Source organism: Limulus polyphemus, unplaced genomic scaffold (assembly GCF_000517525.1).
Source record: "Limulus polyphemus unplaced genomic scaffold, Limulus_polyphemus-2.1.2 Scaffold994, whole genome shotgun sequence".
Classification (NCBI taxonomy): Eukaryota; Metazoa; Arthropoda; class Merostomata; order Xiphosura; family Limulidae; genus Limulus; species Limulus polyphemus.
This window is the reverse complement of record NW_013666604.1, coordinates 153095-172373: the sequence shown is the minus strand read 5'-3', so window position 1 is coordinate 172373 and position 19279 is coordinate 153095. Positions and strand designations below refer to the sequence as shown.

Sequence of the window (19279 nt, the reverse complement as noted above, 5' to 3'; positions counted from 1 at the left end):
AGTGAGAAGTGAGGCAGTGGTGACACTTTCAGTGTTCTATGGCTCACCCCATACAAACTTGACAAATAACTAATGTGTCCTTCTCCTGCTTGGGGGGGGGGGTCATATTCTTCCCATCCCTGTGTTACTTGGGGCTCATTTGCCCCTCCCCCTTACATTCCAGGCAAAGAGTATACCCTGGTCAAGATGAGATGAGGTCTCTCATGGTTATGCCCCTGCCATCGGGTATGTCACTCTCCACGGGCTTCCCTTTTGGTGTTTTCTGAAGAGAGTTCATCTAAGTTTTAAATATTTTACACTGACACCTCCACCATTTCAATGTGGAATTGTAGCATTTCTGTGTATGTAGAGGTGAGTGATAATATCAGAAGTTACCATTTCCCTCCACACACATTCCCATCCATACTCCCAACTACCAATACACATTTTTTTCTTGCCTACTCAGAGAATGATATTATCACAAGTGCAAGTTCATAGGGGGAAATTGCTGTGCATTGAGGTTGTGTCATCCTTCTATGGGTGGAGGACTTTTGTCACATGATGACATCATCATACACCAGGTAGATGACATTAAACACATGAATTTAAGTAGGAGTTACCTCAATGCTAATAGCATGTAAATCTCATAGGCAGATATGTGAGGAAGATAGCATTTCTATGTACAGAGGTGAGTATCTATTGAAAATACACTTTCAGATTAAGAAAATGTTAACTTTCATAGCTAAGCATACTTTTGTACAGAAGAATATAATTTCTTAGCTATCTAGGTTTGCAAGCTTATTCTTGGAACTTATAAATTTTATAATTAGTATAATAACTATGTAATAACTTGTTCTCATATTAGTTTAAAAGAAAATAAATATTATTTTTTTATACACACTTTCTGTGCCAGAAATGATGTACTTCTTTCAAAGTTGAAAGTAAAACTTCAGTTTATTTCTTTATTCCTTAATGAAACTAAAAATATTTTAGAACCTTTTTCATTTGTCTTCTTTTATAAGTAGTTAAAACCTAGTGCTGTAAGAGTGTATGTCTAGATGTGACAAAGCAACATAAAACACTAAAGTGAATTCAGTTTTAATATGGATTTATATTTGAAATGACACTTTTAAATCCACCAAGAACGATGTATGTGATGACAAAGTCACACATAATACTAAAGTGAACTGTAGTATTCTGTTTTGGTATGTCTTGATATTATACAGGACACTTTGCAATCCACTATGGACAATGTATGTGTTTTAGCATATTTTGGTTTGATATTTGTCAAGGTTGTGTAATGTATATGGTCGAAAATTCACCTATTATATGCTAAACTTACAATGTTTTAGTTATCTTTTGTTTTTAAAAAGGTGAGTGATTGGCAGGAAGGAACTGCAGCTCCAGTTCTTATAAAGGTAAAATACTACCAACTTGCAGAAAACATCTTTCATTGATTCTTTTTATTTTCAGTTTGGTTCTTCACTCCCATTAGAATTTTACTGCTGTGGTACTCTTGTTATTGTTTCAATGGTGACTGAAATTTCAAAATGGAGTGGTTACATTAAACACCACCTGTGCACTAGAAATGGAAGACCCTTAATTCTATTATTAGAAACTTAATATGCTCGCTATATAAAACATTTAAATAATAAAATATCTTATAATGGTGTTTATAAAATTTAGGAATTTTGATAATTTCCATTATTTATGAGAATTTGAATATTTGCTAAAGTTCTTTATCTTACTTTCAGGATAACAAAATCTATCATTTTAGAGATTTGTTGGTTTCAGATATTCATAACTTATTTGTAGTCCCAGTTTTTTGTAATATTTATTATACTTATTTACAAATTTTCACCAACTGTAGGAGCTTGTTGAAACCAGCAGTAGCTGTTTAGCACACTCTCTAATGAGAATGGTTTCCATAATGATGAGTGAGGCTTGTCCAAAAAACACTTCATCCACTGAATTGCGATATATACGCAGCTGGTTGGTGGGAGTATTCATCTTCTCGACTATCTGGTCTATTGGAGGAACCTGTGATGCGACTGGTCGTGAAAAATTTAGTCTATTTTTAAGAGAGCTATTATCAGGAGTGGTTAAAAATTGGCCAATTCCTCATGTAGTTGGCAAAATTGATTGCCCTTTACCTGGTGATGGTCAAGTCTATGACTACGTTTTTGAGGTAAACTCTGTAAATGAAATAATTAAATGTTGTTTTTTTTAATGTCAAACGAAAAATATAGGAGACACAAAAACACTGCATTTTAGTACAGATAAATAAGTTGTGCATTATTAGAAATTTTCGAATAATAAATGTCCACTGTTACATAAAATGGAACTTATATTCAATAATTGATGCCTTGTCAGTTCATTTACTTTAGGTCATTGCATTCTAAATAAAATACTAGTTCTGGTCTCTGCTAGCATCAATATTAAGAGAAATCTAATATGTAAAAAAAAAGTCAATATGTAGAAAGGTGGATGAATATAACCTGTTAAGTAGCAAAACTAATCAACTACGAAACTAAAAAAAAGCAAAACAGATTACTTGACTGTAAAAAACAAAGAAAATATGAAATGCTAACTTGTAAGGATTATACCAAAAAAATAAAACTTATTGGTGCAGGATATAGTAGAAAATCTTGAAACTAGTTTGGCCAGGACTAATGCAATTGGCAGCATTTAAAATATAATAGAAAATAAAACACTGTTGCAGGCTGTATTTTTGATATTGTTGTAATGCTCTTTTATTTGACTGGTTCTTAAAAATTACTTGTTGAATATAAGACCAAGTCCAGTCACACCATGATAAATTAGTTTATTCCTTTTTACAGGTTACTACTACTTGTACACAGTTGTACTTGTAGGTCTAAATTCATAAGTAACGTTTTCACTTTCTAATTCAACAAAGATTTACTCACTAGGATTAGTGTACAAGTAAATTTACTTGTATAATTTCAGAGTTAATCAATGAAGTGACTGAATATGTGTGATAATTAAAACTATCCGAATACTCTACTGACTGATTGGTACTCTAACAACTGAAAACTGACTGGTTCATTACTAACTGCTTACTTTTATTTATAAATTGTGTGCCCATCTATATATCTTAGTCAAATATATTAGATCTTAACCTCATGCACCCTCTAGCTAATGTCTAAATTAAAATTAAATAGTTTGTTTTTCTTGTGGTGGGATTGTACAGTTATACCATGTCACCTTGGTGTAATCCAGTCTTATCAGGATCAACATCAGAGCAACTTCTCATCTTATTGCTACCTGATCCAAGTGTTTCCTGGGTTAAGTCATGTATGACATTGATGGTGTTCCTTAATCTCTTTATTTCTTCTGTGTAAGACTTTTCTAAGTGACTGTCCTCTGGATACAAGTACAGAATACCCAATGTCACTTTAGGTTCTCTACCAAACATAAGTGATGGTGTGTTGCCTTTATCTTCATGTACTGCTGTACAAGAAGTTACTGGTTAGTAACAGAAAAAATTCTGATCCCACATTTTCTGATGTTCATCCACAAATGGCTAATTGCTTTAACATTATGCAGTTGTATTTCTCTACCATGCCATAAGAAGATGGATGAAGGGTTGTTGTACTAATCTTTTTTATTACAAAAGTCTGACACATTTCCACAAACAAGGGTGGCTCAAATTTCCAATACAGTATATTACCTTCGCTCATTTGTATATCTGTTCTTGTTTAGTGTTGCCCTCTATATGCAAACATTTTTTCACATGGCACAAGCCTTGAACTCCCATGTACCTTACGATCAATGTGGTTCAACTGTGTCTTCCATATAAATCATCATGTGACACACACCCCTAATGCAGGTGAATTCGTCTATTCAATTTTACTGAACTATCACTTCTTGTTATGTAGTGAATGAGTGCAGACGTTTTTCAATTGTGCTCTTTTCACGTGTTAATTTTTTTTTTTTTTTTGTCAAAGTAGTGATTTATTTGATTTATTCATTTACTACAGTTAGTTTTTTGTAGTGGTTTGCCCCAAAACTTACCTTTTTTTATTGATTTTTTTTCTCATTTTCGACTTCATCACAGTTTAAGACAAATTCTGAAATTTGTGTTTTATAACTTCTGATATTTTTACCACTATTTGAGTTCCATTACACAGGCTTCAAGTTTGAGGGTTTTTTGGCTACCATTCATACGAAGATTGATCACTATATGTGTTGTCCTTCTTCTCCCTAAAATGTATGGGTTGTTCCTGCATCGTCTGAACCTGTTCATGATGATGATGATTTTTACAGCCATTTTCCTCCTTCTAACTGTGTGATTTCCCATGCTTCTCCTATGGAATCTACTAGGCCTAACTCTGCCTTTTTTGGATATGCTTTCTCAGGTATGTTCCATTTTCTCGTTTTCACCAATTTATTATGATACTTGTTAAATGACACTCATCTTTAGTGTACCTTGTTTTCTCTTCTTCCCCTGATATCAGGATTTCATGCTGAGCATTTCATTTCTCAGTTGAAGCCTGATGTTAGCATGCCTCGTCCTCCCTGGGCTTATTATCATTATACTTTGGCTTATCAGCAGGCTAATCAGCCCTTTCTCAACTCCCAGCAGTCACTTTTGCCAGTGTGTGGGGGGCTGTCTCTGAAATTCCCATCCATTTCTCTCATACCCAGTTTCTTGCCTTCATCTTACCCTTACAGCTGTCCTACAGTACTTGTCCAACACATACCTCCTTTCTAAGACACTCCAGCGGTCCCCTGAAGATTTGGAGGGATACCCTTTCCCTCTTTGTCTTCATGTTGGTGCAATTGTTCTCTTCAGCTCTCTCCCTTTTCACCTGGTTTCGTTGCTGTTCGGATCTTAATGAGAAGGATGCTGTCTTGTCACAGATTCATCTACCTTCCATTTATCTTCGTGACTTACAGATGGATTCTTTTCTCCATCGATCTGTTTTTGGAGGTTTTCCTGAATCTTTAAAGTCACATGGGAAATTTGTGAAACCACATTCGACTCTTTAGCTTTTGGTTGCTTGTTTTTCTTATTCGGATACCATGACTTCTCCCATAATTGTTTATTGTCCTTGAACAGTTCCTACCACTAGGGCTTCAATGTCTTGATGTCACTGGAACTGGAACTGCTAATGATGGCCACCAGTTCCAGTAACTATCTGGTCTTTTTCTGTCTAGTGGGGGCACATTTGGCCGATTTTGTTCACCGGTGGCAGTATTCACTATCGATACTTGGGTGATCCAAGTTTTTTCAGAGACTTTTCATCCCCCCCCCCACCACACACACTATGTCTCCTGTACTAATTTCATTCCCATTAACTCAGGATCCCGCTACCAATCTGTGTCTATCTGAGGCTGTGCAGACCCTTATATCAAAGAGATTTTTCAAATCTGTCAGACACCCTTCTCTCGGTTTTTACTCCAGGCTTTTTGTTGCCCCCAAAATAAATCGGGCTACTAATAATGGCTGGAGACGGCTTGAACGCTGTCTCCAGCCATTATTAGTCTCAAAGTGAGTTCCTCGTCATCGAATTTGAAATCAGGGTACTGGCATCCTGTGATCCATGTGTCCTACCTCAACCAATTTATGGATCTTCCCTGATTTACCATGGAGTCATTTATCTCACTGAGGTTTGCTTTTTCTTCAAGTCTGTAAATTACCATGGTAGTTTTCTCGATTGCTTATCTCCATATTCCTATTTCTCATCAGTTCAGACACTATCTTCGGTTTGTCCACTAAGGGGTTATATATCAGTTTCACACCTAGCCTTTTGGGCTTGATTCAGCACCATATGTATTTTATCGGGTGATCAAGGCCTTTGCCCAACTTATGCATGCTTCAAGGTTGCATTTACACAACTACAAGGACGACTGGCTCCTGTTAGCTCATTGTGAACTGGAGTCTTCTCAGTACACACACACTTGCTTTTGATAGTAAAAGCTCATGTTGGTTGGATTCTCAAGTTATAGAAGCCTTTCCTTTTGCCTACACACTATTTTATCCATTTGGGTTTATTTTTAAACACCCACCTATTGGAATCTCCATAGCCATTGGATTCTTGCTTGGGATCCCTTAGCCTCCCAATTCACCTTTCATCCTTCCCTTACAGACAATCTGCATTGGTGGTTGAACAAAGACAACACAATGAAAGGAGTATCACTTCTTCCGCTTCATCTGGATTTGCATCTGCTCACAGATGCTTCTCTCCAAGGTTAGGGAGCATGGGCTCATCACAGGAGGCTTCTGTATAATGGTCTCAGATCAAAATGTCTTACCATATCAACATCTAGTAACTTCTGGTGGTATGAAATGCTTTGATTCATTTTTTTCCTCTAGTACTGAACTGACACATAACACATTATACTCCATTCTGACTCTTCCACCATTGTGGCCTAAGGGAGCATTCATTTCTGTTCTCTTTATGGGGAAACATTAGAACTTCTTTATTGGGCCCACATGCTGCAGATAAGTCTCATATGTTATGTTCTGGGTGCATTTCACTTTGTGGAAGATTGTTTTTCAAGACCCGACAAGCTTTACACCACAGAGTGGTCTCTTCATCCTCAGATTTTTAGGTGGCTATACAATAGGTAAAGTACTCCTCATCTGGATACTTTTGCCAATTTACTCAAACACCGAATTACATCATTTTTGGTCTCTGATTCCTTATCTTCAGGCCCTGGCAGTAAATGTTCTCTGTCAGGACTAGACCAACCAGTACCTTTTGTGTTCCTTATGGTTTCGTAGGCCTCCTCATCATGCGGTGTGTTCTGGATTGTGATGTCAATATGGTACTTCACTTCCTACCAATCCCTCCATTTGAACCTTTGTTCTCATGTTCATGTTTCACCTATCCATTCACTTATTCCTACTCCTTTTAGTCTGTGAGTGTTCTTTGGTCTGATATATTTGCCATTGATGTTTCACTTTTTTTTTTCTATTCCACATACATTCTCTTTTATCCGGATTTATCTTTCCTACCCAAAACTTCGGTGGCTCATGAGTGACATTCTTTATTCTCACCAATTGCACTTCCATCCATTTCCTACCTTTTTTCCCGGGTCTGATCCAGAAAGACTTCTATGTCTAGTATATGCTCTTCCTTTTTACATGCCTACACAACTTCCTTTAGTGGTTCCCATTCCCACCTTTTCATTTTCTGACACCATTCATCTGTACATGACCTTTCTCCTTCTACCCTTCCAACTTGGGTTCATTACCTGAATCAATTGGTCTATTCTTCCCTGTCTCTTTCTTCCTGAATTCTCTTCCAGGTGTTGTCATATCAGATCAGGCTCCTTATTTTTTTTTCCTGGCATTTCGCCTCCATCGTCCATTGGAGGAAATTATTCAGTCAGACATGTGGATTCTACCTCATATGTTCATCATTTTAGTGCATAGAAAGCCTTTACATTCAAATTTTTCTCTGATTGAAATGATAAAAATTATTAGGTTTATAATTTTGGAACTGAGGTATTCAGACAGCTGGCTATTTTTTATATATAGAAGAGTCAGTCACAGTTGCATACTTTTTCACAGCTATGACGTCTACAGCACCATATCTGAAAGTTTGCACTAATTCAACTAATAACAAGTATTAGGCTTGTGATTAACAAACTGAGGTATACAAGTAGTTGAATGCTTTTTTGATAGATACTTGAGTCAAAATTATGTACTTATTCATGGTCCTGAAAGTTTGAAAAAACATAATTAAATAAAAATGTGAAGTTTGCTTTTATTGTGTATTTATTAATTCTACCCATGTTATGGGCCTCAAAAAATGCACTACAACAGTAATTTACTAGGTTTTTATATTTTTACCCTAAAGGAGAGAAATAATGAACACATAAAACTAAAAGAGAATAACTTAAAATAGAAGATTGAATTCTAGAGAGATATGGAATGGTTTGCTCTGAAAGAGTAACTAAGTTTCTTAGCTCTGAGAAAATACATTGTTAAGAATAAATACTTTACCAACAGAAAATATTTTCTGAAAAGTTCTACATGAGAAATTGTAGGTATCAGTTTTAACCACTTGGTTTACAATGACCATACTCCTAATGTGACAGTTTACAGAAGTAATAGCCACAACTGATTACTTAATTGGTGAACCAGTACAGTGTTTTCAAGGACACCACATTAAAAGTTTCTTTATTATTCAAATTAAATTGCCATAATTGAAAAATATCTTGGTTCCCATAGTTATTGATAATTACAAGTAAATAAAAGCAGATAAGAATTTGTTAAATTAAAGACAAATTAATGAAGTGTTTAATCAAAAGGCATTTTTGTTAGATTTTGAACCATCTAAACAAATTTGTTTTATCTTTTATGTTTTTGTCCTGGACATGTAAGCATTTTACCTAGATTCTCTTACACACAAGTTGTTTCAACCTGTAATATAGGTTTAATTGTATTTATCGTTTTACATGTAGGTATTTGTTTAGGTGTATCAAAAGTTTATTTTCCTGTCTTTTCATTTTCAGGCATTTAACCACAAAAATGTGATATTTCCTTGATTATACATTTAATGCTCTTTCTTACTGAGAGTTCAAACATATTAGAAATTATGAATTTATAGTGAAGCTTACATTAAATTCTTGTTTTTGGATTTAATTATATGCGTTCTATAAGTTTTCCTAGATACTAGTTAGAAAACTTCATACGTGCAATGTTGTTCTTTCTAATGTAGCTACCTTGTTTCATAACAGATAAAGGGAAAAGGACAGTGGCATCAGTGGAGTGATTCTGTGAAATCCCTTGATTCTGACAAAGTAAAGATAAAGGAGGTTATTGTCCCCACAGTGGACACTGTTCGATATTCCTACCTTATGGATCTCTGTATTTTACACAACAGGTCTGTATGACATTTAAGGTGCATTACCTTTTACAGCTATAGAACTCTTATTCCTAAAGTATCTTGTTGTATTTTGCACAAAGTTAAAAGAGGGCTATCTCTGCTATCAGTCCTATATTTTCAAGTAAGGAGTTATAAGGAAGGCAATGACACAACATCTCCCACTACCAACTCTTGAGTTACTCCTGTCAGACAACATTACCAGCTACTAACTCCTGAACTACTCCTGCCAGATCAAATAACTTATAATTCCCCCACTACCAACTCTTGAGCTACTCCTGTCAGACCAAATAACTTATAATTCCCCCACTACCAACTCTTGAGTTACTCCTGCCAGACCAAATGATTTATAATTCACCCACTACCAACTCTTGAGTTACTCCTATCAGACCAAATAACTAATAATTCACCCACTACCAACTTTTGAGTTACTCCTATCAGACCAAGTAACTTATAATTTGCCCACTACCAACTCCTGAACTACTCCTGCCAGATCAAATAACTAATAATTCACCCACTACCAACTCTTGAGCTACTCCTGTCAGATCAAATAACTTATAATTCACTCACAGCCTCAAAGTGTGGAGCATAGTTTTTTTGTGTGTGGCCACAGTATGTGAATCATGAAACATCAACTCCATTATCTGGCCAAAAACCACCGAGCTGAAGTTAGTCCTCTGTCTAAAATACTTATGCATTTTAGCACAACAGTTTTATGTACAGTTGGGAAAAAATTAAATTTTGCATGGCTTGAAAAACATTAATGTTTAAGAACCGAAAACTGTTTCAATAGATGATCATTCATACTTGTAACATGCGACATATTTTTTTTGTATTTACAGCTATAACTTAATTAATTCTATTTCATATATCACAACAGGTATGTATTTGGTGAAAAGATTGAGTACTATCCAGGGAAACAATTAATTAGATGTTAAGGAATTTGATCATTAGTCATCTCTGGATCACATTTCAAATTTTTTTAAAGACCAGTGAAATTTCATCCAATTGATTGAAATACAAAGAGAAAATTTTCCTTTAGTTTGGTTAATATAGATTAAAATAATAAAAGTATATCAAATAAAAATATTAAAAGAGATGATAGAATATTATTGAGATCATAATTATAAGGAAATTTAATTTCAGGCATATAGGTTGGGAAATGTTAAAGTCAACTCATGAGGAAGAAAGAAATTGCTTAGGATAGTTTTTTCACTCTTAGTCAAGGAACCTACAAGGAATAATGCTATTTGGAATCTATTGTTAACTTCTAATATAGAAATGGTTGATAGGATGGAGATTGAGGAACATTGGGTTAAAGTAATCATTGCTCAATTAAGTTCGGTGTTTTGATGCATATGGAAATAAGGAATAATAAAATTTTAGTTATAAGTTTCAAAAAAAGCTAATTTTGAAGGGATGACACAGTTAGTTTACGGGAAAACTCAATGTATTCTTGAATGATAAAAGCTGGCTTTGAGTATTTTCTTTTTAGATTTAGTTTAATGGATGGAATGGCCTAGATGAACCAAAAGGTTCCTTGTTGACCTTAAATTGTATATATATTTATAAATTCAGTATTATAGTTGAAACTAATGTAAAAATGTTTGTTTTATATGATCTTGGCCTTGGTAAATATCAGTCAGAGCTGAACATTAGTCATTTATTTACTGGGTGTTTCTCTAGTTTATACTATAAAATCTAAATATTATTATGAAGAATTAATGGTTATTAAGCAGTAATCTGCAAAGCACATTAAAATAGCAGGGTTCATTGACAAAAGAGGGCACTTTTCAAATATCATAAAGCAAGCTTTTTTTATTTGGGAGGGGGGTGTTAAAGTAGACTATGGATTGCCTCTGGCACACATATTGTAAAAACCATAGAAGCTTTTTTATTCTTATTCATTTGGTCTTATAAACATTTTATGATCTAAACTAAACAATGAATTATTGCATATTAAGTACTTAATAGTATATGAGTGTTTTTTTTTGTTGTTTTTTATTATAAAGACCTATCAGTCCTTATGTGCTATAATTTTTACACTGAAACTTTATATTTTTTCCTAATAACTCACAATAAGCAATGCGTGTAATCAGATGTATCGTTTTGTAGTTGTTAACAATTTTAATGACTGAGAAAAAAGGTCTCTTTTAAGGCATAACAGCAGGAAGGCAAGGGCTTGAGCCTACTCAGCCACCCCACTGTGCATGTTACTAAGAAATAGTTGATAAAGTAGAAAGCATTTTAGGAAAAAAAATTCAGTAACTGTATTTTCAAAGTACTGAAACAAACCTAATGAAATGATTAAATAGCTTAAAAATTGTATCAGTGATCCCAAATCTCCAGTACTTACTACAACATTAGTAATAGTTATTAATCACATAAGAATAAGTAAAATAGTAAGGGTGTATTGTTACTATTTATTTGATTGAAGTTGAGCCCCCAGTGGCTCAGCATTAAGTCTGGGGCTTTTATACCCAGTGTAGACACAGACAATAGACATTGTGCAGGTTTATGCTTAATAACAAGGGAATAAATGACTGCAGTTGTATTACCACATTTTATATAGTATGAATTTTTATAACTTAATATCTTCAGTGTGTCCCTATAGCGCAGTGGACAGCGCGTTGGATTTCTAATCCAAAGGTACCAGGTTCATTCCCCGGCAGGGATGCCACCACCACCATTGCCTGGTCCCAAGTCCAGGATGAGAAAGGAGGAGGGTTGGGCGCGGGACTAGCAACTCCGCCCCGTAAAAACCAACCTGCTAAAAAATTACTGCAACAACAACTTCCGTTGGCGAGGTGTTGTTGGGGCCCTATGCTCCAGTGGGAGTCTACAGGGATTATTATTATTATATTAAGATATTCAGTATTACAGCTGATATCAGATAACCTTTCAAGTACTAAGTAACATGATTTCCCTTATGCTTTAGACCATTGCTGCTGGTAGGACCTACAGGAACTGGCAAAAGTGTTTACGTACAGGACAAACTGCTGAATGGTCTACCACAGAATAAATTTGTACCTTCTTTTCTGACTTTTTCTGCCCAGACTACTGCAGGACAAGCTCAGGTAATCATCTGTTTGCTTTCTGCATCTTTTCTTTGATATGTTTTGCTCAAACTACTTTGAAACAGGCTCAAATTGATAATGTATTAACTGAGCTAATTTTCTTATTATTTATTAGCTAGCCATAACCAAAAATTGGAAATAAAGAAGGTTAGAGCTGACTAGTATTAAAAGTTGTTTATATTTCAAATTATGAAACCACCACATAAAGTTTATAGTTTAGTGGTTTGTCATTAGTAATTAGTAATCACACATCAATTTCATAATTCTAGTAAATGTTATAATAATATTAGTAGTTATATAAAGATTGTTTTACATTATTGGATTATGTAAATTTATAACATAACTAAATAGATTTCATAAGCTAACAAACTTTGTAAGATTTTTCTAGATATTACAGCCCAAACCATCTATCTCATAAGAGGCACTCAAAAGATGATTAATTCTATCATGATAGGGTGGGTGTATCTCACCTCAAGGGTAAATTACACCATTAACTTAAAAAGAAAGTTGTAGAAAATAAACTTGCAGTCATTCTTTCATATATTTAAAACAAATAAATTCTTTTAGCTAAAATTTATTCAATAAAAAAGGCTTATTTATTTGATTTTATACATAAAAATAAAAACTGAATTTTGATTATCGGTCAATTTCAGTATTTTCTGAACAGAAACATTAGCATTTGTAAATTTCTTGTATTTTTCTGGGTACAGTACAGCACTCATAGTGAGGAAGGTCAAAATAAAGCTAACTTGACCTTGTAACTTCTATAAAAGTGTAATTTTATGATTTTAGCTCATTCATGTATTTTATCTTCTGTTATCATGGTGTGATGTAACTGTCAATATCTCAGCTTTGAGAAGTCACAAGCTAGTGATCTAATATGTGTGGTACAGGACTTTACCATGCAATTGATCGTAAGTGGACGAAGGTCACATGCATAAAAGGTTTTGTGCATGAACCTGACTTAAGATTTTATTGTATATTTTGTATTAAAAACCAACTGGAAATGTCTTAGAAATTTACACCATACAAAAAAAAGAATACATTGAACTTTAAAAGTAATTTTATTACTTTAACATAAATAATTTAAAATATAAATGTTTAAGAATGGCGAGTTATTTAAAAATCTATATATATGTTAAATTCAGTGTAAAATAAAAAGAAGATGAAAAAAAAAACAATTACCCATTAATTTCTGTCTTTACAAAACTGAAGAAAACAAAGACATTTTTACATTTCACAAGTATGTCACTTATTATGACACTGAACTAGTTTGTAAACAAGTATGTATATTTAACAAAAGAACTGGAAGAAACTTTGACATTTACCCTGGGACAGGTAGGGGAAAAGTGAGGAGGTTAAGCTGATTTGATCATTTTGAACTTTGTCTGTTTTTTGTTTTTTTATATTTCTGTTTATTTTTAAAATTTCTGGGTTATTTGATTTTTTTATCTTGTTTTCACAGACATGTAAATTTTGTAGTTTTTTTCCATATGGAACTAATGAAAATGGTAAAGACTAAATAATCTGGAAACTTTAGAAATACTAAAACTAATCCAGACAAAGTTCTAAATGAAAAAATCAACTTAAGTTTCCCCACACTTCTCACCCTTGCCTCAAGTTACTTCTTGTTCTTTACGTACACACACACACACACACACACACACACATATATATATATCTACCTATTTACAAGCTAATTCAGTCTGTATTTAATGATGCCTGTACTGGAAAAAATAGTAAGTGAAATATTTGTGAAATGTGCTGTTGTCTTATTTTTTCCTTAGTTCTATAATTGTGAAGTTTCACCAATGGTTTCAAGTATTAATTATACTTCTGTCTTTGTTTATTGTACAGGATATTATCATGTCAAAATTGGAAAAGCGAAAGAAAGGTGTATATGGACCTTCTTTAGGAAAACGTTTTGTAATTTTTGTGGATGATCTGAATATGCCAGCAATGGAATTGTATGGGGCTCAACCTCCAATTGAACTTCTACGACAGTATTTTGATCACAACTATTGGTAATATTTGAGTATCACACTGTATAGAATAATTTGTGATTAAAGAACATAAGAAAAGTCATTTAAAAATATATATATACTTTTCAACTTTAAAATTAGAAGGTTCTCCTATATGTTAGTAAACTCCCCAATAGAACCAAATGTTGTTGCGAGCTTTAATTGAATTTCGTTTTGATTCTATTGTGATTTGAACATACTCTAGTTGTTATTTTATTACGAATTACAACTTTTACAGTGAGGAAGAATATTTTTAAAACATCCAACATTTTGTTCAATAGTGCAATCATTCCCATGTATACAAGTTTCAATTGTAAATAAGGTTTTCATATTTAAATCAGCATTCAACAATTAAAAATATATTTAAATTTAAATACATTATTAGATTTTAACTGTTGATTTAAATACTAAAACCTTCTTTACTGTTAAAACTTGTGTGTTTGAGAATGATCACATCAATGATTGAAATGTCATTCTTGTTTTAAAAATATTCTTCTTTACTGCAAAAGCTATAATTCATAATAAAATAATACTTATAATCATAAAGTAAACTCAAAACTGTTAATACTTCCAATATGATACTTCCTTCTTCTCACAAGATGAGTTTTCCCATTTTGTACTGCTCAATATATGAGAACTTTTTTTTTATAATGCATGCCATAAGCCTCCCAACATGCGTCATCTCTCCACCAACAGGAAAGTAGTACTATCATGTGATGTAAGTGGCTCCCTCTATGTTCCACTATGGAACTATCACTTCTCGTTTGGCAGTACTAGAGTGAAGACGTCTCTCTTTTAAAATTCATTACTCTAGAAGTGGTTTAACTTTATTTAACTTCATTTCATTTTAATTTGATAGCTTTTGATTTACCTGTCTTTGCCGCAACTTATTGGGTATCAAGCATGAATTCTTAAGTCAACATTACTACTTCGCCTTTGTCTGCTGCCATACTTCAGGGTGCAGGCGACCCGTCAGAGGATTTATCGGCCTTTATTCACAGGGAGATGGAGTGTTATATGGGACAACCTTTTCTCCTGTTGCCCTTCTTCCTCCTGAGCCTGGCCGGGCTGATGAGGATATTGATTGTTTGTCCTCCCCCCAGAGTTCACCAGTGTCTTCCCAGACCCTACCTGAGGATTCTCTTCAGCCCTCGTCGGTTTTCTCCAATTTTATATCTCAAGTATGTGATATTTTGTCTCTTGCCCCTATTCTTATGACCCACGCTCTTCCTTATAGCATGAATCTATCTCTCAACCTTATCTCTCCCCTGATATTCGGGTTCACACTGAGCATTTACCATCCAGTTGGGTGATGGCATTAGTTTGTCTTATCCCCCACACTCACTTATCATTGGGTGGGTTCTCTATATCTAAACCAACAATTGTTCGATTCAGTTTTGCCTATTCTCCTGTTCAACTTACCCATGCCAGTATTCCCACCTTTGTCTCCTTGATCCATTTCCTGTCTGAGGTTCTTCACAGGAACCCTGAGGGGTTTTCTAGGGACATCTTCTCACTTTCACATTAGCCTACCTGTCGTCTTTGACTCTGACCTTAGAAACGTGGTTTATTTGTTGTTTGGACCTTTTGGGTTGTGTTGCCATATTGTCACAGACCTGTTTTCTGGCTCTATATCTATGGGACCTTTATGTGGCCCTGTTTTTACGACGTTTTATGTTTAACACGATTCCTGAGCCCTTGGAGTTGCAGATGACTTTGGTCCAACAACAATCCACCCTTTCCCATGTGGTGGCCTGTTTGTTTTAGTCAGAGCTGGGTGTGTCACTGTTTCCTGTGTCCTGACTCTTTCTTTCCCACCCCTTGCCTGTTCCTCCTTCCCACGGTGCCACTGTTTACTGTTTTTCATGGCGACGCACGGTATGCCAACAGTGTTTTCAGTGGCTAACTGGTGGGTTTAGAACTGGTTGGAGCTTTCTCATCTAGCCAGTTTTGTTCATCATTGGAGCCCTTTCCTCTCCGATGTTTGGGTTCACAGAGTTTTTATCAGAGGAATTCGTCATACCGTTTCTTACCCTCCTCCCTTGTCCAGCATACCTCTTTCTTTTCCTCCTCCTCAGGATCCCTTTTCATGCCAGCATCTATCCAAGGCAATACACGACCTCCTTACACAACAGGCTATAGAACCTGTTCTATGTGGTTCATGGGGTTTTACTCCCACCTGTTTGTGGTTCCCTAACAGTTCAGGGACAGGAGGTCAGTAATCAACCTTTTCATCTTCAATTGTGCCCTCCTGTCCCTCTTCATTTATTCCCCAACCTCCTTTGTCAACCCCAGTTGCTGGTTTTGTGTCCTGCTCTTCACACCTGGCTTTTGTCCAGTCCCTGGCGAGGAGATCCAGTTTCTCATGTCGAGTAGCATCTTATTTAGCTCATTCAGTACGTCCTTCACCCATGGCTATGTATCAGTGAAAATCGAGTGTTTTTTGCTCCTAGGCCCTGGCTCAGCATATGCTGGCATCTCATCCTACGGTTGCTGGTGTCTCAGAGTTTCTTACTTGGCTTTTTGAGGAGAGATCTTCAGTCTCCTCGATTTCAAGTTATCAGGCAGACCTATCCAATACTTTTCGTTTTTTCTGTTACCACAGGGTCTTTCTTTCCCCAGTCCTTGACATGTTGTCTCGTTTTTTCCAGATGTGTCAGCCGCGTATACATCCAATGCTTCCGGATTGGGATATTAACTTAGTCCTCCATTCCCTTACTTTACCTCTGTTTGAACCCATTGCCTCTTCTCCTTGTTTCATCTATCCCTTAAGGCATATTTCCTTCTCCTCTTGGCCTGTGGGAGTCGTTGTTCAGATCTGTTTGTTATCAAAGTCATTCACACACTGTACCACCACACCTATCTTATCCTTAATCCATATGTTACTTCCAAAGACCTCAGTGGCTCTCGAAGGTAACTCCTCTTTTTTGCCCATTTCCCTACTCTCTATTTCTCATCTGTAACCTCGTCCTGATCTGGATAAACATCTATGCCCAGTACATTCCCTTCTTTCTTTGCCTGCACGGTTTCCTTCCAGGGTTGCCATTTTTGTCTCTTTCTCCCATAGTAACCCTCTTCCTCCAGGGATCTTTCTCGTTCTTCATCAGCCTTTGGAGGAGATTCTGGAGTCAGGCATATGGACCACCCCTCAGACTTTCTGCTTCCTTGGGGTATTGCCTATTACCAGTGGGTATCCTTCAAACTTTGATGTGGCTATGACACAAGGTAAGTCTTTAGTAATGCTTTTCTTTCAAGTGCCCTTGCTTCAAATTCATTTCTTGGATCCCACTCTGTGGTGAGTGGTGCCTGACCAGGTATTCTTTACATACACAAACAAATCCTTACTGTACACCATGTTGATTCGTGTGCTCGTTCCAATTGCTTCACATGTTCAGCTTGGAGATGGGTAGTTTCACAAAATCACTGGAGTGTGAATAACCTTGTAATATTTGCTTCATAAATAGGCTCGTCTCGGACTGTACCACCCATGGACTACATGGGTAAAGCAGAAGGTGATAGCTGCCCATCACTGCCATGATTGAATAAATCAGTATGGTCTGCTTTTCAAAATAGGGTTTTCATGATCACCCATTGTACTGTCTCTACTGCACTTCTCCCCCCTTTTATTCGAGTGGAATACAGGGGTCTTTACCACTTACCAGTTCCTAACTGCTGGGGTGATTGACCATGGAGGCAACCTGCTGGACAGGTTCCACACAGGTGGCTATAACCATTCAGTTCAGAGTAGGGCAGTGATGTTCTACTGGTGTAAAAGACATAATATCCTCCAGATTGAGTGACACATACCACAGAGTAAGATGTCTCAATGCAGTTCATCCCTTCGATTGGATGCCCTCGTGCGGATGTTGGTACCCCACAGGCTGGTTTTGGATATCGAGTGAACCAATCCACATAAGTCTTCACACAGGTTTGGGGTTCTCCATCTTCCTCCCTTGATTCCTCCTTCTGTGTAGGAGGTTGCAGAGGGTATATGTTGGAAATTTCTCTTTCTGTCCTGGGCACTCTTTCTTTTTCAATGAGGATCCTATTGACATTTGGGCATTTTGGACTAGTCTCATGGTTGCAGGAGTTGATTGCATGCGATGGACTTCCCTCAGCTACCGGATGACACATTCCTGGATCCCTAGCTCAATGCTAATCCTGTGTCATGCTCTGGAGTTGATGTTTTACTCACAGTCACGATTCTGGGGTTTGAGGTGAAGACAATATGACCCTCATCCTGCCCTCACATGAATGTTGGTACCCAAGGAGGAGGTTTTGGATGTAGTTGATTTACCAAGTATGGTCCATTGCACCATAGCCATTCTACACCATGGGATGCATCCTCCATTACCCACTTTCTTTCTGTGGGATTGAGTGTCTGTATTTATTTGGTTTGGAACACATTCCCAACTTATCCTCTCCCACTCAGATGTGCTACCTTCATTTCTCGCCACATTTGATCCTAGCTATTCATGGTGAAGAGATACCTGTTTCGGAAGTAGTAAACTGCCCCTCTTCAGATTATAGGATCTGTTTCTCTCATCTACAGAAGTATCCTTCAAGAGCTTTTGAGGAGTACGTCTGTTCTTCCCTCACACCGGTCTCTTCTTTTCAATGTGGGATTCTAGCTAATCTTGTGAGCGGAAGAAAGTACCATATTGGAAGTTATAATATTCCTATACTGAAAAAGTATTTCCAATTGGTACTTCCGTCTTTTCACACTTCCCATCTTTCCTCCCCATAATCTTCTGGTACTTACATCATCTGCCAAACTTTGAAGTGATAGTTCAGTAGTGGCGCATAGAGGGAGTCACATGTGCCAAGTGATAGTAGTACTCTCCTATTGGTGGAGAGATGACACATTATGATTTGCATGAGAGACATGTTGGAATCTTCGATTCCGATAGGGGGGGGGTGCAGAAGGCTTGTGGCATGCTTTATATAAAAAGTTTGCATATAGAGGGCAGTACAAAACAGTAAAAGCTAATCTTGTGAGTGGAGAGAAGTACCTTTTGTAAATACATTTTCAGTATAGGAAGATTATAACTTTAATTGTATATGTGCACAACTGAAATAATTTATTTTTTATCTTTTGTGGTGATAATAATAGTTATCAGCTTACATTAAAATACCAGCTGTTGTAATGAGTTAAAAGAAGAATATTTTATTTGTATATTGTTACATATATATATTAGTTCCCTTAACCTTATAATAGTTATAAATTGTGGATATTAAATGTTGATTTCTAGCTCTTTTGTACGTTGTTAGCTCTTATTGTTGTTTGAATGTTAGGACAAAAAATGTATTTTTTGTGTAATTTATTTTCCTTGGTCAGGTA

The 19279-nt window shown here is 35.9% G+C and overlaps 1 protein-coding gene across 1 annotated transcript in view; it reads left to right on the top strand.

The window, feature by feature from the left end:
• LOC106461591 (dynein heavy chain 7, axonemal-like) overlaps positions 1-19279 on the top strand; it is a 239815-nt gene that overhangs the window by 108567 nt on the left and 111969 nt on the right. Inside the window, exons 28-31 of the mRNA XM_022388600.1 lie at positions 1850-2167; positions 8695-8840; positions 11779-11917; positions 13775-13941. Of these exons, the coding sequence (XP_022244308.1) occupies positions 1850-2167; positions 8695-8840; positions 11779-11917; positions 13775-13941 (770 nt within the window). The remainder of the gene's footprint in view (positions 1-1849; positions 2168-8694; positions 8841-11778; positions 11918-13774; positions 13942-19279) is intronic.